The sequence below is a fragment of the Pristis pectinata genome, chromosome 37 (genome assembly GCF_009764475.1).
Source record: "Pristis pectinata isolate sPriPec2 chromosome 37, sPriPec2.1.pri, whole genome shotgun sequence".
NCBI classification, from domain to species: domain Eukaryota; kingdom Metazoa; phylum Chordata; class Chondrichthyes; order Rhinopristiformes; family Pristidae; genus Pristis; species Pristis pectinata.
The window spans coordinates 6550510-6575217 of record NC_067440.1 but is presented as its reverse complement, the minus strand read 5'-3'; the positions used below and the strand labels follow the sequence as shown (position 1 = coordinate 6575217).

Here is a 24708-nt window from a genome sequence, read left to right as displayed (position 1 = left end):
TTACGGGAAGGACGTGGCGGCTTTGGAGGCGGTGCAGAAGAGGTTCACCAGGATGCTGCCTGGACTAGAGGGCATGAGGTTGGACAAACTTGGGTCGTTTTCCCTGGAGCGTTGGAGGCTGAGGGGAGACCTGATAGAAGTTTATAAAATTATGAGAAGCATATTTATAGTAAACAGCCGGTATCGTTTTAGAAATGTCTGATACAAGAGGCCATGCATTTAAGGTGAGAGGGGGAAAGTTCAAAGGAGATGTGCGGGGCAAGTTTTTTACACAGGGAGTGGTGGGTACCTGGAATGCGCTGCCAGGGGTGGTGGTGGAGGCAGATACGATGGAGGTGTTTAAGAGGCTCTTAGATAGGCCCATGAATGTGCAGGGAATGGAGGGAGATGGAACTTGTGTAGGCAGAAGGGATTAGGTATCATTAGCTGAATTAGTTTGGCGCAACAATGTGGGCTAAAGGGCCTGTTCCTGCGCTGTACTGTTCTATGTTTTGGTGCTTAGTGGAACTATCTAATTCCCACTTCTCTCCAGGGCCATGGGAGTACCTTTCCTTCGACCTCTTTCCTTCTTGAATCAGACAGTAATAATAATAATCACCAGATAAAAAGTTGAGAGCTGTTAGTTTAATGTTCATGAGAATCTTGGCTCTATTGCAAAACAACACAACTTCTGGGAACAGAATCAGTTCTGGGCACTATATTCCGTTAACAGCTCTCCCTCCAACTTGCCTTTGCAAGCAGCGATACAAAAGAAGCCCCATTTATTACAGTACTTTCAAGATCACTACCACTTTGTGTGTCAGTTAGGTAGTTCCTTACATTGGTCCTGGTTCCTGCAACTTGTTTTCTGGGGTTAAAAGCTCACTGGCTGGTGGATAAAGGCTCTCCCCCTACCATCACATCTCTGTTATATCAATGGACTCAGTTCTGTTCCTGCTCAGAGGAAGGGCCATTAACAGAAGATCCTTTAATGAAGGTCGTAACTCTCAGCTCAAGGTAGTTGCTACTATACATCAAAGGTGATACTACATGGAATACTCGGTTCTTAAAGGTACACTTACACGTATATGGACAAAAATCACCCTGACCCAATCTCTTAAACATTCCCTGCTGCAACACCGACATCTTAAACCTCTTTGCATAACTGTTGTTCAGTGTGACTTTTCATTAAGGATTAGACACTCTTTAAAAAGCCTTGTGCCCAGAATTAAACACAATTCTAAACATAGAACATAGAACAGTACAGCACAGGAACAGGCCCTTCAGCCCACCATGTTGTGCTGAACTAATTATACTAGTAATTAAATGCCTAATTTAAACTAATCCCCTCTGCCTGCAGAAGATCCATATCCCTACATTCCCTGCATATTCATGCGTCTATCTAAGAAAACGCCTCTATCGTATCTGCCTCCACCACCACCCCTGGCAGCACGTTCCAGGCACCCACCGCTCTCTGGGTAAAAAACTTGCCCTGCACATCTCCTTTGAACTTTCCCCCTCTCACCTTAAATGCATGGCCTCTAGTATTAGACATTTCAACGCTGGGGAAAAGATACTGGCTGTCTACTCTATCTATGCCTCTCATAATCATATAAACTTCCATCAGGTCTCCCCTCAGCCTCTGCCGCTCCAGAGAAAACAACCCAAGTTTGTCCAACCTCTCCTTATAGCTCATGCCCTCTAATCCAGGCAGCATCCAATTCTGTACCCGAAACTTGCATTAGTTTACAATAAGGCGGAGATTCCAAATCTCGATCCGCTGAGTTCCTCAAGCTGTTTGTTTTGTTTTAACTCCAGAGTCCAGCAACTGCGGTCGCTTGTGTCTCTGTGGCACGGTAGTGTAGCGGTTACGCTAACCGCTACACTACCCTGCAGTGCAGGCAGATAATAAGGTGCAAGGGCCACGACGAGGCAGATTTGGAGATCAAGGGTTATTAGCATAACGCTATTACAGTGCCAGTGACCTGGGTTAAATTCCGGCCACTGTCTGTAAGGAGTTTGTACATTCTCCCCGTGTGTCTGCGTGGGTTTCCTCCGGGTGCTCCGGTTTCCTCCCACGTTCCAAAGACGTACGGGTTAGGGAGCTGTGGGCATGCTATGTTGGTGTCGGAAGCGTGGCGACACTTGCGGGCTGCCCCCAGAATATTCCACGCAAAAAAGATGCATTTCACTGTGTGTTTCGATGTACATATGACTAATAAAGATATCTTATCTCATCTTAACTTTAGTCAAAATCTTTTTTTCTCATGGTAGGGGTGCTAAAATCAAGAGGCCTTGGTTTAAGCTGAGAGGAAGGAGATTTAAAGGGGATCACAGGGGAAGATTTTTTTTTCACACAGAGAGTGGTTAATATCTGGAACGCCCTGCCAGAGGAGGTGCTGGAATCAGATACGGTCACTAAGTTGAAGAGGCAATTAGACAGACACAAAGAGGGAAGGCATAGAAGGATACGATCCTAATGCAGGCAAATGGGATTAGTGCAGATGGAAAAAAGGTTGGCATGGATACTGTGTGCAATTCTGGTCGCCTCATTGCAGAAAGGATACAGGAGATTTGGAAAGGGTGCAGAAGAGGTTTACCAGGATGCTGCCTGGTTTAGAGGGTATGAGCTATAAGGAGAGGTTGGACAAACTTGGGTTGTTTTCTCTGGAGCGGCAGAGGCCGAGGGGAGACCTGATAGAGGTTTATAAAATTATGTGAGGCACAGATAGGGTAGACAGCCGGTATCTTTCTCCCAGGGTCGAAATGTCCAATACTAGAGGGCATGCATTTAAGGTGAGAGTGGGTAAGTTTAAAGGAGATGTGCGGGGCAAGTTTCTTTTACACGGAGAGCGGTGGGTGTCGGGAACGGGCTGCCAGGGGTGGTGGTGGAAGCAGATACGATAGTGGCGTTTAAGAGGCTGTTAGGCAGACACATGAATATTCAGGGGATGGAGGGATAGGGATCACGTGCAGGCAGAAGAGATTTAGTTTAATTTGGCATCGTGGTCGGCACAGACATTGTGGGCCGAAGGGCCTGTTCCTGTGTTGTACTTGTCTTTGACACCATGACTCTATGAGGTTCCCAACTGTTGTTTTACTACTCTACATTTGGAAAGAGCTTTTTTTTTTAACGAGTTTCTTAAGTCATGTGGAGCAAGATCCAGCAATGAAAAGCGAGGAGTTAAGCTGTTTCAGAGAGAAGAGGCACACCTGGTTAAGGGTTGAATGACCCGAACCTTGAACTTGTGCTTCATCAGGTCCCTGTGCAGTTCTTCAAAATGCTTGAACTTCTTCTTCAGGGTCCAGGTGAAGTCCCCGTGGGTTATTCTCATCATATAAACGGTGCTCGGCCGAACCTTGGGAATGGTGGAACAACGGAACGGTTGAGATTTATTGCACAGAATGCCCAAACACGGTACACAACACAACACCGACACTGATTATCCACTGTCCTCGGACCTCGCGCAGATCACCTTGTTACAGTTTGGCAGCTAAGAACATAGAACATGCTTTACTCCTTGCACTTTATTCGTCTGCCTGCACTGCACTTTCTCTGGAACTGTAATGCTTTATTCTGCATTCTGTTAGTGTTTTCCCTTCTACTACCTCAATGCACTGATGTGATGAAATGATCTGTATGGACAGCATGCAAAACAAAGTTTTTCATTGTAGCTCAGTTCCTGAGACAATAATAAACCAATTTACCAGCATTGTAATAACTGGGGCTTCTTTGTATTGCTACTTGCAAAGACTAGTTGGAGGGAGAGCTGTTAACAGAATATAGTGCCCAGAACTGATTCTGAATCTGAAAGTTACAATAGAACTAAGGTTCTCATGAACATTAAACTAAAGGTTCCAAACTTTTATCTGGTGGTGATTATTATTATTATTCTTACTGTCCGATTCCAGAAGGGAACTGGTTGAAGGGAAGGCACTTGTATGGGGAAAGTGAGTGGGAGTTGGACATTTCCACAAAGTGACAAAACATAGAACACAGAACAGTACAGCACAGGAACAGGCCCTTCGGCCCACAATGTTGTGCAGACGATGATGTCAATTTAAACTAATCCCATCTGCCTTTCTACATTCCTACCTGTTCTTGTGTCTGTCTAAATGCCTCTTAAACATTGCTGTCATCTTGGCTTCTACCAAATCCTCTGGTAGCACGTTCCTGGCACATTACCACCCTTATGTAAAAAACATACTCACAAATCTCCTATAAACTTTCCCCCTCTTGTCCTAAATCCATGCCCTTTGGTATTTGACATTTCCACGCTGAGAAAAAGACTATCTGATGCAGGGTTTCAACCCAAAACGTCAACAGTTCCTTTCCCTCCACAGATGCTACTTGACCCGCTGAGTTCCTCCAGCAGATTGTTTGTTGCTCCAGATTCCAGCATCTGCAGTCTCGTGTGTCTCCACTCTATCTTATGTACGACTTATAATTTTATAACCTTCTGTCATGTCTCCCCTCAGCTTCTGATGCTCCAGAAAAAACCCTGGTTTGTCCAACCTCTCCTTATAGCTCATACCCTCTAATCCAGGCAACATCTTGGTGAATCTCTTCTGCAGCCTCTCCAAAGCCTCCACATCCTTCCTGTAATGGGGCGACCTGAACTGCGTACAATACTCCAAGTGCAGTCAAACCAAAGTTTTATACAGCTGTAGTATGACTTCCTAACTTCTATACTCAACACCCTGACCAATGAAGATAAGTGTGCCGTACACCTTCTTTACCACCTTATCTACTTGTGTAGTCCCTTTCAGAGAGCTATGGACTTGGACCCTAAGATCCCTCTGCTATTTCATTGACTCTCCACTCTGCTTTGGAGTACCTAGACGACAGCAAAACATATGTCAGGCTGCTGTTTATCGATTACAGCTCGGTGTTCAACACCATCATCCCCTCAGTACTAATCGACAAGCTTCAAAACCTGGGCCTCTGTACCTCCCTCTGCAACTGGATCCTTGACTTCTTCATCGGGAGAGGACAGTCAGTGCGGATCAGTAGTAACGTCTCCTCCTCGCTGACAATCAACACAAGCGCATCTCAGGGATGCGTGCTTAGCCCACTGCTCTACTCTCTCTACACTCATGACAATGTGGCTAGGCACAGCTCAAACGCCATCTATAAATTCGCCGATGTCACCACTGTTGTTGGCAGAATCTCAGACGGCGACGAGGAGGCGTACAGGAATGGAATAGATCGGCTGGTTGAGTGGTGTCGCAACAACAACCTTGCACTCAACGTCAGCAAGACCAAGGAACTGATTGTGGACTTCAGGAAGGGGAAGTCGGGAGAACACACACCAGTCCTCACTGAGGGGTCAGCGGTGGAAGGGGTGAGCAGCTTCAAGTTCCTGGGCGTCAACATCTCAGAGGATCTATCCTGGGCCCGACACATTGAAGCAATCATGAAGAAGGCACGCCAGTGGCTCTACTTTGTTAGGAATTTGAGGAGATTTGGTACGTCACCAAAGACTCTTGCAAATTTCTACAGATGTATGGCGGAGAGCATTCTGACTGGTTGCATCACCGCCTGGTATGGAGGCTCTAATGCGCAGGATCGCAAGAAGCTGCAGAGGGTTGTAGACTCAGCCAGCTCCATCAATGGGGCACAACCCTCCCCACCATCGAGGACATCTACAAGAGGCGGTGCCTCAAGAAGGCGGCATCCATCACTAAGGACCCTCACTACTCAGGACATGGCCTCTTCTTGTTACTACCATCAGGGAGGAGGTACAGGAGCCTGAAGACCCACACTCAGCGATTCAGGAACAGCTTTTTCCCCTCTGCCATCAGATTTCTGAACAGTCTGTGAACCCATGAACACTACCCCGTTATTCCTCTTTTGCACTATTTATTTATTTTTGTAACTTATAGTAATTTTTATGTCTTGCACTGTACTGCTGCCGCAAAACAACATAATAAACCTGATTCTGATTCTCTGAACAGCTTATTAATAAACCAACTCCACTGATGATGTGACCTCTGACCGCTCGATATTACATCCAGTTCTGGAGGAACATCCAGCACAGAGTGGTCCTTTCGGCCCAACTGGCTAATGCTAGCCTTCTGATTAGTCCTTCTCCTATCTCCTTGTGTTCTATTGAGTTTTTTAATCACCGTGGATTCTATTCCACGGAATTTCTGTCTCACCATTCAGAACCAACAATGAGTCGAACGTGAGCCCGTGATGGAGGAAGTTGGAGATTCCTACCTTGAATCCACGAAGGTGCCGCTCGATGCCTTCGACATGGACGGTGATGGGTACTCCTCTCAGGAACACCTGACGGTTCCGCTCTTTGAATGGTTTTATGTTATAGACCAACAGAAAGGGACTGGGCAGCTCATCTGAAAAGGAACATAGAACATAGAACATAGCACAGACACAGGCCCTTCGGCCCACCATGTTGTGCTGAACTAAGTAAATGCCTAACTAAATTAATCTCTTCTGCCTACGCAATGTCCCTATCTCTCCATTCCCTGCACATCCATGTGCCTATCTTAAAGGCCTCTACTGTATCTGCCTCCACCACCAACCCTGGCAGCACATTCCAGGCACCCACCACTCTCTGGGTAAAAAGCCTTGTCATCTCCTTTGAACTTATCCCCTCTCACCTTAGATGCATGCCCTCTAGTATTAGACATTTCGACCCTGGGGTAAAGATACTGGCTGTCTACTCTATCTATGCCTTTCATGATATTATAAACCTCTATCAGGTCTCCCCTCAGCCTCTGCCACTGCAGAGAAAACAACCCAAGTTTGTCCAACCTCTCCTTATAGCTCATGCCCTCTAATCCAGGCAGCATCCTGGTGAACCTCTTCTGCACCTTCTTCGAAGTCTCCGCATCCTTCCTGTAATGGGGCGACCAGAATTGAATGCAATACCCCAGATGCGGCCTAACTAGAGTTTTATAAAGCTGAAACATAAGTTCTCGACTCTTGAACTCAGTGCCTCGACTAATAAAGGCAAGCATGCCGTACGCCTTCTTTACCACCCTATCGACGTGCAGCCACTTTCAGGGAGCTATGGACTTGGACCTTAAGATCCCTCTGCACATCAACACTGTTAAGAGTCCTGCCATTAACTGTGTACTGTCCCTCCATAATTGATCTCCCAAAGTGCAACACCTCACACTTGGCTGGATAATGCATGGTCAAAAATAAGATAAGACATAAGATTTCTTTATTAGTGACATGTACATTGAAACACACAGTGAAATGCATCTTTTGCATAGAGTGTTCTGGGGGCAGCCCGCAGGTGTCGCCATGCTTCCGGCGCCAACATAGCACGCCCACAACTTCCTAACCCGTACACCTTTGGAACGTGGGAGGAAACCGGAGCACCCGGAGGAAACCCACGCAGACACGGGGACAGCATACAAACTCCCTACAGACAGTGGCGGGAATTGAACCTGGGTTGCTGGCACTGTAATAGCGTTACGCTAACTGCTTACACTACCGTGCCTGCCCTAAGAGTTCCTATTGTACTTCCCAAATGCTTACGAAGAACGTGCTTCTGACTCCCCTCAGCCTTCCCACCCCAACTCCATAGAGATTTTGAAGAATTTCATACAATTAATACGAGGCTCAAGGAGCAGGAGAAAGGTATGCCTCTCCAAGAGTCATTCTGCCACTTAGTTTGATCTTGATCACAACCCAACAAATTGTGAATGAATTCCTGGTGTTTTACTGGTGGGGATTCCAGATTCCAACTGCCCTCTTAAACGTTGTGGAACCGTTCTTATCAAGGGAATGGCTTTGCCCCAACCATTCCCTCTTCTCATCGGGTAGAAGATACAGGAGCCTGAGGGCACGTACCACCAGGCTCAAGGACAGCTTCTGCCCCACTGTGATAAGACTATTGAATGGTTCCCTTATACGATGAGATGGACTCTGACCTCACGATCTACCTTGTTGTGACCTTGCACCTTATTGCACTGCACTTTCTCTGTAGCTGTGACACTTTACTCCATACTGTTATTGTTTTTACCTGTACTACCTCAATGCACTCTGTACTAACTCAATGTAACTGCACTGTGTAATGAATTGACCTGTACAATCGGTATGTAAGTCAAGTTTTTCACCGTACAAGTGACAATAATAAACCAATACCAATACAGGGAACGTTAACGTAAGAAACAGATCAATTAATGTTCAATGATTGAGATATACAAAATTATTGATCGAGTGGAAAGAAATCTTTCCTCGTAGCAGTTGTCTAAAACCAGAGGGCACAGACTGAAGGTTATGGGGAGGAGGTTTAGAAGTGTTCTGAGGAAGAATTTTTTCCCCCAAAGTGGGGGGTTGGAACCTGGAACACACTGCCTGAGGGGGTGATGGAGGCAGAGACTCTCATAGCATTTGAGAAGCGTCTGGACGAGCACTTGAACCCCCCAAGGTATAGAAGACCAAGTGCTGGTAAACGGTATTGGTGTACTTGGGTGTTTGATGGTCAGCACAGTCAAGGTGGGCCAAAGGGCCTTTTCTCCGCTTGAGGATGATGTATGACTCTCCAAGAGCTACACAGCACGGAAACAGGCCCTTCGGCCCAACTTGTCCGTGCCAGCCGTCTGATCTAGTCCCATTTACCTGCATTTGACCCACATCCCTCTTTTTTATCCATGTGCTGGTCCAAATGCTTTTAAATGTTGCAATTGTACTCACCATTACCACTTCCTCTTGCAGCTTGTCCCACATACTCACCACCCTTTGTGTGAAAAAGTTACTCCTCAGGTCTTTTTTGAATCTTTCCCCTCTCACTTTAAACCTATGCCCTCTAGTTTTGGACTCCTCTACCCTGGGGAAAAGACTTTGGCTGTTCACCGTATCTCTGCCCCTCAAGATTTAATAAATCTCTATAAGGTCACCCCTCAATCTCCTACACTCCAAGAGAATATCTTTCCATGATTAAGGTGAAAGATATTTGTTCTGAGGAGTGACCGAAGCCTCTTCCCCAAGCTCAAAGTGACCGAGTACAATCCAGATAGGCCATACCATTTCCTTATCTAATTCTCAGCAGACCTTGGCAACCTTGGTTAGTGCTAAGTGAAGGGTAAAGCTGGACGCCCATGACTCTTTTACCAGGATCTTTGTACCCTCAGAGCAATCATCAGTCCCACTCCCCCAACTTATTTCCCTGTAACCTATTCCCTCTCATATACTCATTAACTCACCCCTGATTATCCTGCACCCACATACACCAAGGACAATTTACAAAGAGTAATTAACCCACGGACCCACATGTCTTTGGATGTGAGAGGAAACCCAGGTGGTCACAGACTCCACACACACACACACACACGCACACACACACAGCGCTGGAGGTCAGGATTGAACCCGGGTCTCTGGGGCTGTGAAGCAGTGCCTCTACACCACTGCCCCACCTGTCATCTCCACAAAAACAAAGATAGTCTTCAGTGGACATTTTCATCTGAATGTTCTGAATTATTGTGGGACTTGGCTTCGTGTACATTGCGTCTCACAATAGTCACTTCAATTCAGTGTCTGCTTTTGGGGCTTTGGTAACATCCTTTAGAGGAATCCAAGTCCTCATGGACAAGGGAGGAGAGAGAGAGAGAGGGAGGCAGAGAGGGGGAAGAGAGAGTGAGAGAGAGAGAGAGAGAGAGAGAGAGAGAGGGGGAGGGAGAGAAAAGGGGCAGAGAGAGGGATAGAGAGAGAAGGGGAGAAGGGGACAGAGAGAAAAGGGTCAGGGAGAGTGAGGGAGGGATAGAGAGGGGAGGGGATGGAGGGAGAGAAAAGGGGCAGAGAGAGGGGAGAGAGAAAGGGTGACAAGAGAGAGGGAGGGATAGAGAGATAGAGAAGAGAGAAAGAGTGAGGGGAGAGAGAGTGGGGAGAGGGAGGAGACAGAAGGAGAGAAGGAGAGAGAGGGAGAGAGTGGGAGGGAAGAATGAGAGAGGAGAGGGAGGGAGGGAGGGAAAGGGAGGGAGAGAGAGGAGGGGACTGATAGTTGCGAGAAACAGGTAGTGAGAGAGAGAGTGAGACAGAGATAGAGAGATAAGTGAGAGATAGAAAGATAGAGAGAGATGTAGAGAGAGGGTGAGGGTGAGAGAGATGGGGGTGGGAGGACCGAGAATACAGAGGGGAGGGGAGAGAGCTCCGGTGGTCAAGATAAAACTCAGGTCTCTGGAGCTGTGTGTTGGTGGCCCCACTAATGGTGTCAATGTGCTGTCCAATGTGCCAATTACACACCAGCTCGAATTTGTCCTTATTTTAATTCGTCACCTCTCTCTCTCTCTCTCTCTCTCTCTCTCTCAGTGTTAATCAAATAGTTAAACACACAGCATCCGAGTAGAAGGTAACCGTCAGCTCACCTGCGCTCCTCTCCCACTCCATGTGATCCACATCATCCTCATCCAGTTGCAGGTCACTTGGACCAAGTCGCGTCTCAGGGTCCGAGCTCGTTAAGTTTATGAATTCTTGAGACATTCTTCACAGCCGGGGCACACAATCCATCAAAGGACCTGAGCAGAGAGAAGACGTGGGCCGACATTTCAATACAGAGGTGGGGAAGAAGGGAAACATCTGGCGACGGATGAATGTGGGGACTTGTTTATCACCTCGGGAGATTCACAGCTGACAAAGCATTTCCATGGTCCACCGCCCTTCAGTATTGTGGAGGGTCGTGGCTGTCACGTGACATCACTGCCCACTACCTGGTCAGAAGATACACCACTGCCAATCAAGGTTTGGGTCCGCCCCACCCATCAGCGCACACCTGACCATAGGCCTTTGTAAATTACCTGGGCTGGACTCCCCAGCCCTCCAGCACTATAAAGGGCGCCACATGTGGTCAGCTCGCTCTCTTTGCCATCTTCGAGGGACCGGCCTGCTTCACTCCAGGCCGAGTACCGTGGAACGGCGCTGGAGAAATCGTTGGTGAGGTGCGCACTATTGAAGGGTTGGGAGCGTTTTAGTTAGTGTCCCTAGTAGCATAGAGCCATGCCTGCACTGGTTCAAGGGTTGGCAGGTATCGTATTGCTTTTGCTTGATTGTATGTACCTAGTTCATTGTGTGTGTGTGTGTGTGTGTGTGTGTATTTTACCCCTGGTGCGATTTCCCACGCTCGCTATAAACCATGCGTATGCGTCTGTGTTATCCCCATTACCGTTTTCCCACACTCGTCTTCTGTAAATAAATCATTTACTGCCAGACTGTGTTCAGAGTCCTTGCCTTTTGAGGTCCCGAATCTGTTTCACAACACCTTCTCTACCGGACTCCTCCTCCTTCAGCCCTTTGCCTCTTCTACCAATCACCTCTCAGCTTCTTACATCACTCGCCTAAATCCCCCACCCACTGACCTTCCCCCTCTCACCTGGACTCGCTTATCCCCTGCCAGCCTGTGCTCCTTCCCCTTCCCCTCCCCTGACATTCTGGCTTCTGCCCTCTTCCTTTCCAGTCCCGATGAAGGGTCTCGACCCAAAACGTCGACTGTTTATTTCCCTCCACGGATGCTGCCTGACCTGCTGAGTTCCTCCAGCAACAAAGCATTTAACTAAGTTGCAGTCACAATTGCAATGTACAGAAGCCAAACAGGACAGAATAAGCTCCAAAGCAACAAGTGACAATGACCTGCTGTTAGAAAACTCTTGAACGGACCTCTTAAGATTAAGATTTCTTTATTAGTCACATGTACGTCGAAACACACAGTGAAATGCATTTTTTGCACAGTGTTCTGGGGGCAGCCCGCAAGTGTCGCCGTGCTTCTGGCGCCAACACAGCATGCCTAACTGTGTTGTACATCTTTTGGAATGTGGGAAGAAACCGGAGCACTCGGAGGAAACCCACGCAGACACGGGGAGAATGTACAAACTCCTTACAGACAGTGGCCGGAATTGAACTCGGGTCGCTGGTGCTGTAATAGCGTTATGCTAATAACCCTTGATCTCCAAATCTGCCTCATCGTGGCCCTTGCACCTTATTATCTGCCTGCACCGCATTTTCTCTGTAACTGTGGTACTTTATTCTGCAACTGTTATTGCTTTTGGTATTAGTATTGGTTTATTATTATCACTTGTACTGAGGTACAGTGAAAAACTTGTCTTGCATACCGATCGCACAGGTCAATTCATTACAAAGAGCAGTTACATTGGGTTAGTACAGAGTGCATTGATGTAGTACAGGTAAGAACAATAACGGTACAGAGTAAAGTGTCACAGCTACAGAGAAAGTGAAGTGCAATAAGGTGCGAGGTCACAACAAGGTAGATCGTGAGGTCATAGTCCATCTCATTGTATAAGGGAACTGTTCAATAGTCTTATCACAGTGGGGTAGAAGCTGTCCTTAAGTCTGGTGGTACGTGCCTCCAGGCTCCTGTATCTTCTACCCAATGGAAGAATTCCCTTGTACTACCTCGAAGTACTGTTGTAATGGAATGATCTGTCTGGATGGCATGCAAAACAAAGTTTTTCACTGTACACGTGACAATATTAAACCAATTATTAATTGACTGAGGGATAGTTATCAGTCAAATACAAGCAAGAACTTGTTCCTTGATTGCAGTGCTATGGAACCTTGCAAGTCCACTGCAGAAGGAGGCCTTACTTACTGTCGTATTACTAAGGCTGCAGTACTCCCTCAGTACTGGCACCAATTGCACCTCTCTGGATTTTACTTATTACAACACAGATAGAGGTCATTCAGTCTACCTTATGCATGCTGACTGCCAGCAGAGAAATCCCACCAGTCCCATCCCCCTCTCCTTATGCCTCTGTGCTACTGCAACTTATAACACCATTTAGATAAGATATAGGAGCAGAGTTAGGCCATTTGTCATTCAATCATGGCTGATTTTTTTCAACCCCATTCTCCCCGCCTTCTCCCCGTAACCCTTAACCCTCTAGGACCTATTGATCTCTGCCTTAAATACACCCAATGACTTGGCCTCCACCGCTCTCTGTGGCAATGAATTCCACAGATTCACCGCCCTCTGGCTGAAGAAATTCCACCTCATCTCAGTTCTAAAGGGACATCCCTTTATTCCGAGGCTGTGCCCTCGGATCCTGGACTCCTCCACTGAGGGAAACATCCTCTCCATGTCCACTCTATCCAGGCCTTTCAGTATCCGGTAGGTTTCAATGAGATCCCCCTTCATCCTCCTCAACTCCATCAAGCACAGGCCCGGAGTCATCAAACGCTTCTCATGCGTTAACCCTTTCATTCCTGGGATCATTCTTGTGAACCTCCTCCAGGGCCAGCACATCCTTCTTTAGATACAGGGCCCAAAATTGCTCACAATATTCCAGATGTGGTCTGAACAATGCCTTGTAAAGCTTCAGCATTACATCCTTGCTTTTATATTCTAGTCCTCTCGAAATGAATGCTAACATTGCATTTGCCTTCCTTACTACCGACTCAACCTGCAAGTTAACCTTAAGGGAATCCTGAACTCGGACTCCCAAGTCCCTTTGCACTTTCTGAATTCTCTTCCGATTTAGAATTCTGAATCCCTGATTTCTGAATTCTCTCCCCCAATTTGAATTCTGAAATCTGATTTCTGAATTATCTCCCCATTTAGAATTCTGAATCCCTGATTTCTGAATCCTCTCCCCATTTATTGTCTCTCTCACATGCCCCATCAACTGCCCTTTGAATCTTTTTTCATTTCCCTATATTTGTGCCAGTCAAACTGCAAACATGTCTTTAGGCTGCGGGAGAAACCCACAACATGGAACCTGTAAGACTCCACAAAGGTCAGAATTGAACCGGGGTCCCTGGAGGTGAGGGGCATCAGCATTAACTGGTGCACCACTGCACCCGCCACTCGTGCTAGGTGGACTCAGGGGTGTTTGAACCTTCAACTGACTGAGACGTTGCACATTTAAAATGCTTTTGGACAGGTATGTGGATAGGAGACAATTGTAAAGTGGGCCTAATGCAGACAAATGGGGTTAGATAGGCCTTCATGATCAACATGGACGTGGTGGTCTGAGGGGCCTGGTTATGTGCTGTACAACTCTGATAGTGCAACCCACTGAGATACAACCAAGGCTGCAGGCTGTAAGGCAGATGGAGCATGGGAATACAGGTCACATGCCCATGAAAGCCAGAGAAGTTCTGGCAGATCTATGGGTTAAAGAGGATTAAATCAACAGAACCTCTTCTGAGCCTCTCTGGAATCCTCTGCCAAGTGAGGGGATTAAAGGCTTTTTTCTATTCACTAATTACTCTGGCGTCTGCTTGCCTTAAAGTCAGGACAGAAAGGATTTCAAGACGTTGTGAGTTTGTGGATTTAAATGCATCATCTAGTGGCCGGGATTAGACATTTGTATCAGTCGGGCTTTACAAGATGGGAGGTAATTCAAAGTGGATCCTGGTATTTAAGGCTCAGAATTCAGGCACGGGAATGCTGACCGATGTAGGGCACAGCGGGTAGAGCCGCTGTCTTGCAGCACTGGAGACCTGGGTTCAATCCCGACCTCAGGTGCTGTGTGTGTGTGTGTGTGTGTGTGTGTGTGTGTGTGTGTGTGTGTGTGTGTGTGTGTGTGTGTGTGTGTGTGTGTGCGTGTGGAGTTCGCACCTTCTCCGGTGACTGTGTGGGTTTCCTCCGGGTGCTCTGGTTTCCTCCCACATTGTGTGCATTGGTAGGTTAATTGGCCATTGTATGTTGACCCTTGTGTGTGGGTGAGGGGTAGAATCTGGGGGGGGAGGGGAATTGATGGGCATGTGGGGAGAATGAAATGGGATTGGTGTAGGATCAGTGTAATGAAGTGTTTGATAGTCAGTGCGGGCAATGAGTATAGAAGTTGGGATGTGATGCTGCAGGACATTGGTGAGGCTGCATTTGGAATATTGTGTTCAGTTCTGGTCACCCTGCTATAGGAAAGATGCCATTAAGCTGGAAAGAGTGCAGAGGAGATTTACGAGGATGTTGCCAGGACTCGAGGGACTGAGTTATGGAGAGAGGTCGAGCAGGCTGGGACTTTATTCACTGGAGCGTAGGAGAATGAGGGGTGATTTTACAGAGGTGTATAAAACCATGAGGGGCATAGATAGGGTGAATGCACACCGTCTTTTCCCCAGCGTTGGGGAATCAAGAACCAGAGGGCACAGGTTTAAGGTGAGAGGGGAGAGATTTAACAGGAACCTGAGGGTCAACTTTTTCACCCAGAGGGTGGTCAGTACATGGAACGTGCTGCCAGAGGAAGTGGTTGAGGCAGGTACATTAACAAAATTTAAAAGCTAGTTGGACAGGTACATGGATGGGAAAGGTTCAGAGGGATACTGAAAGGCCCGGATAGAGTGGACGTGGAGAGGATGTTTCCATCAGTGAGAGAGTCCAGGATCCAAGGGCACAGCCTCAGAATAAAGGGATGTCCCTTTAGAACTGAGATGAGGAGGAATTTCTTCAGCCAGAGGGCGGTGAATCTGTGGAATTCGTTGCCACAGAGGGCAGTGGAGGCCAAGTCATTGGGTGTATTTAAGGCAGAGATTGATAGGTTCTTGATTGGTGAGGGGGTTAAGTGTTACGAGGAGAAGGTGGGAGAATGGGGTTGAAAAAAAATCAGCCATAAATGAATGGCAGAGCAGACTTGATGGGCCGAATGGCCTAATTCTTCTCCTATATCTTATGGTCTTAAGTACAGAAAGAGAACCCATTTCAGGCTGGCACTTTCTTAGACAAAATGGCTGCCTAAACCTCACAACCTTTGGGCCTCAGTTTTGGGAGGGGATGTGCTCTCTCCACCGATGCTGCCCGACCTCCTCGAACACCTCCAGCATCGAACGATCTGCTGGAGGAACTCAGCGGGTCGAGAAGCATCTGTGCGGAGAAAGGAATCGTTGGCGTTTCGGGTCGAAACCCCGCATCGGGAGGAACCGCATCAGGGTCGAAACCCCGCGTCGGGAGGAACCGCATCAGGGTCGAAACCCCGCGTCGGGAGGATTTTCCGTTTGCATTTACCATAAAAATACCTACGATACCTAACTTGGCCACTGTCAGTTCTAAACTACAGATGCAACATATGCTTTTTCTATATTTGTTACGTCAATAACTCTAAATTAACAGTGATCTTCAGTTACACATTTTCTCAGCAATCAGCTGCACTACTGCAGATTTTAATGAATAAAGCCAATCACAGTTACTACAGACCCAGAATTTTATTGACTTTGGTGTTGGCTTGGAATACAAAAATCAATGGAAACCTGCCTAACATCAGAAGTGTTGCTGAGTCCTGTGGAGGTCCCTATTTTGTTTGTGACGAGCATTGTTGATTTCCCTGGCTCTGACAACTGAGAGGCAAGGCTGCATATGAGAGAGGAGGAGGCCATTCAGCCCCTCGAGCCCGTGCCAGCTCTCCGAGCACGTCCATCAGTCCCATTCCTTCCCCCTCCAGCTCCCTGCAGCTAATTCTCTCTCATTTGCCCATAAACTGCCCCTTGAGAATGCTGTCACACACGCTCATACTAAATCCCAGTGCAATCACAACAAGACATGCCGGCTTTTGAAATGCATCCATCTCTCAACACAGCCCAATGTTCCACTTGTGGCCTTAATTACTTGCTGCTTGCTGGGAAGTTGAGATGATTTTATCAAATGCTGCAGGGCAGGGGTACCTCAAACTAGAGGGCACAGGTTTAAGACGAGAGGGGCTAAATTTATTGGTATCGGTATTGCTTTATCATTGTCACTTGTACCGAGGCACAGTGAAAAACTTGTCTCGCATACCGATCGTACAGGTCAATTCATTACACAGTGCAGTTACATTGAGTTAGTACAGAGTGCATTGAGGTAGTACAGGTAAAAACAATAACAGTGCATAGTAAAGTGTCACAGCTACAGAGGAAGTGCAGTGCAGGTAGACAATAAGATGCAAGGTCACAACAAGGTAGATTGTGAGGCCAGAGTCCATCTCATTGTATAAGGGAACCGTTCAATAGTCTTATCACAGTGGGGATAGAAGCTGTCCTTGAGTCTGGTGGTACGTGCCCTCTGGCTCCTACCTGATGGGAGAGGAGAGAGAATGACCTGGGTGGGTGGGGTCTTTGATTATGCTGGCTGCTTCACCAAGACAGCAGGAGGTAAAGTCCATGGAGGGACTCCCACTGAGATCTGAGGGGTAAGCTTCACCAAGACAGCGGGAGGTAAAGTCCATGGAGGGACTCCCACTGAGATCTGAGGGGTAAGCTTCACCAAGACAGTGGGAGGTAAAGTCCATGGAAGGACTCCCATGGAGATCTGAGGGGTAAGCTTCACCAAGACAGTGGGAGGTAAAGTCCATGGAAGGACTCCCATGGAGATCTGAGGGGTAAGCTTCACCAAGACAGTGGGAGGTAAAGTCCATGGAAGGACTCCCATGGAGATCTGAGGGGTAAGCTTCACCAAGACAGCGGGAGGTAAAGTCCATGGAGGGACTCCCACTGAGATCTGAGGGGTAAGCTTCACCAAGACAGTGGGAGGTAAAGTCCATGGAAGGACTCCCATGGAGATCTGAGGGGTAAGCTTCACCAAGACAGTGGGAGGTAAAGTCCATGGAAGGACTCCCATGGAGATCTGAGGGGTAAGCTTCACCAAGACAGCGGGAGGTAAAGTCCATGGAGGGACTCCCACTGAGATCTGAGGGGTAAGCTTCACCAAGACAGTGGGAGGTAAAGACCATGGAAGGACTCCCATGGAGACCTGAGAGCTTTCCCACACAGAAGGTGGTCGTAGCTGGAATGAGGAGGTGGTTATCGCAGATACAATTACAACACTTAAAAGGCATTTGGACGGGTACACGCCCGTGCCTGTATCGCTGGGTGCTGAGATGGGGAAGGGAGATAGAGCAGGGGGTGGGGAGGGGGGGGCGGATGTTGAGACAGAGGAGCCTGAGGTGATTAGTGGACTGAGGAGGGGTGAAAGATAACAGGCAGATGGAGCACAGGCGGGAGAGGCGGAGGGGTGGAGATGGGATAGGGAGGTGGAGGGAGACAAATAATGAGGGAGAGGCGGAGCGAGTGCTGGAGGAGGGGGAGTCAAGCTGCTGGAGGGAGCTCAGCAGGAACACAAAGAGCTACCGGTTCTGGAGTCTGATAAATTAGGAAGGTGTCAATGGGAACCATTAGGGGAGAGATGTACGGCAGATGAAAGTAGAATTGGGGGGGGGGGGGGGAGCGGGTTGGTGGAATCAACGGTCATGGCAAAATCGGGCAGGAAGATGGGTGAAGAGCAAATCAGTGATGATCTGTAGGAATGCTGGAACATGGCTCAGCGTTTCCCTTCTGCTCACTTATGTAAACAGTTTTAAACTGTGGCGAGGGCGCACCCTGTCTGGTTTGTAAACTCACCAGATAGTTTCAGCTCCAGCTCACGGGAAAGAAGGAAGGTCCCAAAGTGGCCGTCATGACCCGGAAGTTGTACCTAAGATATTCACGGCCACTGGAGTCGTGATGCAGCAAGATCCCACACCTAGTCACTGCAGCATCACTGCACTCTAAGCTTTCAGACAAGTGACCCAGACGGCTAGACTAACAGACTGGTGACTTGAGTACAAATCCCACAATAGCAGCTGTGGAGTTTAAATTAATAATTTGAACTTTAAAAAAGAATCATCTTAGTAATGCTGACTGTTAACCAACAAATGCCATTTGACTTACTAATATCTCTCAGGGAAGGATATCTGATGTTCTGAACTGCTGCGGGCTTTATCTGATTCCAGATCCAAAGCAAAGTGATCAACTCTTGACAGCAAAGAACAAAGAACAGCTGGGAGAACTCAACGGGTCAGGCAGCATCTGTGGAGGCAAAGGGATAGTTGGGTGTTTTGGGTCAAGGTCCGGCATTAGGACTCCTGGGTCTTTTTGTTCGCTACGTGGAACAGTTCTTGCTCCGGCAACACCCGCCAACTCGTTCTGTGCTACAGCGACGAACGCACTGGTGCTGCGTCCTGCACTCATCAGTTTCGACACTGCGAGTTGTGGACACAGCACAGTCCATCACGGAAACCAGCCTCCCCTCCGTGGACTCTGTCCACACTTCCCGCTGCCTCGGGAAAGTAGCCGACATAATCAAAGACCCCTCCCACCCCAGATATTCTCTCTTCTTACCCCCTCCCATCAGGCAAAAGATGCAAAAGCCTGAGAACACGTACCACCAGGCTCAAGAACAGCTTCTACCCCGTTGTTGTAAGGTTATTGAACAGATAAGATGGACTCTTGACCTCACAATCTACCTAGTTATGGCCCTTGCACCTTATTGTCTGCCTGCACTGCACTTTCTCTGTAACTGTACCACTTTATTCTGCATTCTATTTTGTTTTCCTTTCGTACTACCTCGACGTACTTCTGTTAAGATGACATGCAAATATATATCTCAGTACATGTGACAATAATAAACCAATTACCAGTTAGGCCATAAGATATAGGAGCAGAATTAGGCCATTCGGCCCATTGAGTCTGCTCCGCCATTCAATCATGGCTGATTTTTCCCTCAACCCCATTTTCCCACCTCCTCCCCATAACCACTGACCCCAATGACTTGGCCTCCACCGCCCTCTATGGCAACAGATTCCACAGACTCACCGCCCTCTGGCTGAGGAAGTGACCAGAGATAAGAGTTCCTTTGGTCCTCACCTTTCACCCTACCAGCCTTCGCAAACATCACATCACCTTCCTTCGTCTCCACCGGCTGCAAGATGATCCCACCACCAGCCACATCTCCCTCTTCCCACCTCTTTCTGCTTTCTGCAGGGACCACTCACTCCGTGACTACCTGGTTCACTCACCCCCTCCCTGTCCTCTGGCACTTCCCCCCTCAACTGTAGGAGGTGTAGCACGTGTCTCCACACCTCCTCCCTCATCACCATCCAGGGACCCTCCCACGACGGGGACTCAGAAATGGACAGGCAAGCCACTCACAGCAGAGATGTACAAACGCCAAATCTGTAACCTCACAGCCTGGCGTACGGCCAACTCTGCCATAACAATCAATCCTGCTTCAGTGAGGAGTGCATTAAGGCAAACTGGGGGCAGGAATAGTCCAGGTGAGGGGTCTCAACCCGATATGTCGACTGTCCATCTCCCTCCATCGATGCTGCCTGACCCGCTGAGTTCCTCCAGCATCTTGTGTGTTGCAGCAACCAGCTGTGGTTGGTAATGAGGTGCTAACGTAGCAAAGCCTACACTGTGAAACACAGCAGAAACAACATGTAATGTACAGAGCTGAGCAACCCCACAACTGACAGGCAGAAGTGGCTCTGTTCCAGTGACCCACATTCCAAACTGACCTCTGGCGCTGTGTGTGTGTGTGTGTGTGTGTGTGTGTGTGTGTGTGTGTGTGTGTGTGTGTGTGTGTGTGTGTGTGTGTGTGTGTGTGTGTGTGTGTGTGTGTGTGTGTAGTTTGCAGTTTGCATGCTCTCCCTGTGACCGCGTGGGTTTCCCCCCTGGGCGCTCCGGTTTCCTCCCACATCCCAACGACGTGCGGGGTCGGTGGGTTAATCGGCCGCTGTAAATTGCCCCCCTAGTGTGTGGGTGAGGGGGTAGAATCTGGGGGGAGTTGGTGGGAATGTGGGGAGAATAAAACAGGATCAATGATCAGCATTCACACACACACATACTGCACACACACGTGCACACACACACGTGCACACACACACTGCACACACACACGTGCACAATAAGCAATTTTCCTTGAAGCGGAAATTTTCTTAAGACACGGCTAACCTTGCTCACCTCACTGCTATTTTTTCCAAGAATATATATTACGCGTAAACTTATACAATACCGGACCCTCACCTGCCAAGTCACTGAACCAATCATATTATACTTGCTCATGTTACGCATTCATTCCAATATTCCGTCAGTGACATTCACTGAAGGACTCATATCAGTGATCTTTCCCCACAGAGCCTGCACCCACTACCCCTGCCGTTAATACAACTCACATCAATCATCAAGTCCAAGAAGCGCCCACGAGAGAGGCTTCGCCTTTCCTACAGAGGAGGCTGCTGCTGGGAGGTCTGCATCGTAGAAATCAGCAGTCTGAGCACTTCCGACAGTCACAGGCCTCGCACCACAACTGCAGAATGAGGTTTAACCTCGCACTGAACTCCAACCTCTGTGTAATGTGTCCGAACAAGTTAACTCAAATCTAAAACCTCAGACATCCGAAACACTCAGTCTTTTACTTAAGTGACACCTCTTTATAATATCAACTGTAGTGTGGTTTGGGTTTAGATATCACAAAGGTAGGGAAAACTATGTAAGACAAGGTCAAGGCTGTAGTGTTAAAAATATACCAGTAAGGAGTCAAGGTAGTAAAAAAGCCACATATGTTACAGCAGGAAGCATGCTGTAAGTAACTGGATTATATCACGCTGATTAAATTGAGATTTAATTATAAGCAAATAATAGTAATTTCAGATTAAGTTACAGTTTTGTGTTTCATCAGGAAAGAAAGACCAGTATTTTATAAAGAGTCACGTGGCAGTGTTACAAAGCTCTTTAACGGGCAGGGTGACGGATAGATACTTGTTTATATGAAAGAGCCCAACACCATCGGTGCAGTGCTGAGGGAGCACTACACACTCTCATGGCTTCTGCCTTACGCGGGAGACGTTTAAAGGTCGGCACAACATGGTGGGCCAAAGGCCTGTATTATGCTGTATTGTTCTATGGAAACGTCTGTCCTCGGGGGTTGAACTTAGGCACGGTTAAGGAAGAGCCCAGCCCGATATTTGACCTTCTGAAGTTGATTGTTTGGGTTCCTGCTGCTCGTGGGATCTTGCTGTGTAAAAAAATTGGCTGCTGAAATTCCAGCAAGAGTTCGGAACTGTTTCTCACAATACAAGAGGTCTTAACCCTCTAAATCCCAACCATCCCATTCCTTCATTTATTCCCTTCCAATCTATTCTTCCCATAATCCCACCCCACCCCCCCCCACGCCCCCCCCCCCCCCCCCCCCAAGATCCCACCTCTCACTCGGGGGACAATTTACAGATTTACAGCAGCCAATTAACCCACTGACCCCGCACGTTGTTGGGATGTGGGAGGGAACTGGAGCACCCGGGGGAAGCCTATGCGGTCACAGGGTGAACGTGTAGACTCCACACACACACACACACACACACACACACACACACACACACACACACAGCGTCGGAGGTCGGGATCGAACCCGGGTCTCTGGAGCAGCGAGGCAGCAGAATTACCCGCCGCTCTACTGGTTGCAAAGTACCACAGGCTGTCAGGACGCTGTGAAAGGCAGTGAGTAGATGCAAGCTCTTCCTTCCCATAGGTTGTGGACGGGTCACAGTTTGGCCTTGTGCCCTCGGTTTCACAGTGGGAACATTGAGCAAGATTCCCAACGGCTGTCAACAATTCCCGGAAAACCCATTTTGTGGATATGGAGTGGAGCCAGGGTTGGGCTCCATAAAATCAACTAGTTTCTCAACCCAATTGTAGTTAAATGTAGGTCTGCATTCAAGCCATTGGTGCTTGTGTGGACTTGCTGTCTGGAAAATTGATGAAGGTGCCTCATTGAATCATACAGCACTCAAACAGGCCCTTCAGCCCACCTCATCCATGCTGACCATGATGCTTATCTGTGCTAATCCCATTTGTCTGCATTAGGCCCGTATCCCTCTTTGCCTTTCCTATCCAAGGACATCCGAATATCTCCTACAGTATTAGTTTATTATTGTCACATGTCCCGAGATACAGTGAAAAAGTTTTTGCAAGCTATCCATTCAGATCATTTCAAAATGTAGATACTTTGAGGTAGTACAAGGGAAAACAATAACAGAAAGCAGAATAAAGTGTCACGGTTACAGAGAAAGTGCAGTGCAGGTAGACAAGGACCATGATGAGGTAGATTGTGAGGTCAAGAGTTCATCCTTATTGTACAAGAGGTCCGTTCAAGAGTCTTATAACAGTGGGATAGAAGCTGTCCTTGAGCCTGATGGAACGTGTTTTCAAGCTTTTGTATCTTCTGCTCTATGAGAGGGGGGAGAAGAGAGAATGTCCGGGGTGGGAGGGGTCTTTGATTATGTTGGTTGCTTTACTGAGGCAGCGGGAAGTGTAGACATGGAGGGGAGGCTGGTGTCCGTGACGCGCTGGGCTGTGTCCACAACCCTCTGCAGTTTCTTGCGGTCCCGGGCAGAGCAGTTGCCGTACCAAGCCGTGATACATCCAGATAGGATGCTTTCTATGGTGCATCTATAAAAATTACCTTCTCATTGACTATAAAATACTTGATGGTGTGCTGTGGCCACCAAAGATGTTATATAAATGTATGTGGTAGGGTAATGAACATGGGGACCTGATTACAAGATAAGAACCGGTTATCTAAAACTGAGGTGTGTAGAAATGTCTTCTCAGAGGATAGTAAATCTCTGGAATTCTCTGTGATGGATGCCGGATCATTAGATATATTTAAAGTTGTGATGGATAAATATTTGAAAGATCAAGGAATTGAGGGCTATGAAGAACTGCGACAGAAAGGGAGTTGAGGCCAGCATGGATCAGCCATTCAATGGCAGGGTAGGCCTGAAGGGCTGCGGCCTACTAATGCTCTTGCAAGCTGCCCTGGGTTCCATGGTTACAGACATCCATAGCAAGGGCCTGTTCCCTTGCTATGACTCTGAGAACTGGCATGGACATGATGGGCCGAATGGCTCCTCACATCTTATATGGAAAAATGAAATGAATGCCAGAATTGGGCTTTCTCTCTCCACCAATCACATTTGTCCTTTGCCCACAAGTCCTGAAGTGCACAAAAATCTCACAAAAGAGCACATAAGACTAACAAGAAAGAACAATCACTAAAAGTGGAGAGAGAGAGAGAGAGAGAGAGAGAGAGAGAGAGAGAGAGGAAACAAGTTCTGCCATTCGTAGGGACCTATGTATGTCCCCTTTGACACTCACCAATTTTTATCGATGCACCACAGAAAGCATCCTATCTGGATGTATCATGGCTTGGTACGACAACTGCTCTACCCAGGACGGCAAGAAACTGCAGAGAGTTGTGGACACAGCTCAGCGCATCACGGACACCAGCCTCCCCTCCTTGGACTCTCACTGTCTTTACCTCTCAGTGCCTTGGTGAAGCAGCCAGCATAATCAGACCCCACCCACCCGGGTCATTCTCTCTCCTCTCCTCTTCCGTCAGGTAGAAGATACAGGAGCCTGAGGGCATGTACCACCAGACTCAAGGACAGCTTCTATCCCACTGTGATAAGACTATTGAACAGTTCCCTTATACAATGAGATGGACTCTGGCCTCACAATCTACCTTGTTGTGACCTTGCATCTTATTGTCTACCTGCACTGCACTTCCTTTGTAATGGTGACACTTTACTCTGTACTGTTATTGTTTTTACCTACATCAATGCACTCTGTATTAACCCAATGCAACTGCTCTGTGTAATGAATTGACCTGTACGATCAGAATGCAAGACAAGTTTTTCACTGTACCTCAGTATAAGTGACAATAATAAACCAATACCAATACCAATGTACATCGAACATTTGAATTTTCTAATATACTGGGGGCTCGATCGTATGTATGAGTATCCATAAGGGTGTCGGTAAACCGGTGCGGCCTGTATTTTCTCTTATCTTTTTAAGTTCTTTCTTGAATGGAGCAGGCACTGCAAGCTATTTGAACGTAAATACATTCACTTTAGGTTCAATTGTCTGGAAGCTGGTTCATTCCAGCAGCTTGATTTTGCGTAAGAGGTGTTAGGCCGGTTAATGAGACCTAAGACACTTGGATAAGTACATGGACA

General features: G+C 47.6%; 1 protein-coding gene across 5 annotated transcripts in view; it reads right to left on the bottom strand.

Moving 5' to 3' along the window:
- LOC127586587 (phospholipase D2-like) overlaps positions 1–24708 on the bottom strand; it is a 341818-nt gene that overhangs the window by 65553 nt on the left and 251557 nt on the right. For 3 of the 5 annotated variants that reach the window (XM_052044668.1, XM_052044665.1, XM_052044667.1), the window contains exons 2-4: positions 10321–10470; positions 6203–6336; positions 3193–3338 (exon numbers count right to left, since the gene is read on the bottom strand). In XM_052044668.1, the coding sequence (XP_051900628.1) occupies positions 3193–3338; positions 6203–6336; positions 10321–10435 (395 nt within the window). In that variant the 5' untranslated portion in view covers positions 10436–10470. Of the gene's footprint in view, positions 1–3192; positions 3339–6202; positions 6337–10320; positions 10471–18580; positions 18719–20865; positions 21030–24708 lie in introns of those variants that run through there. The other 2 variants (XM_052044666.1, XM_052044664.1) reach the window with 2 other exon arrangements.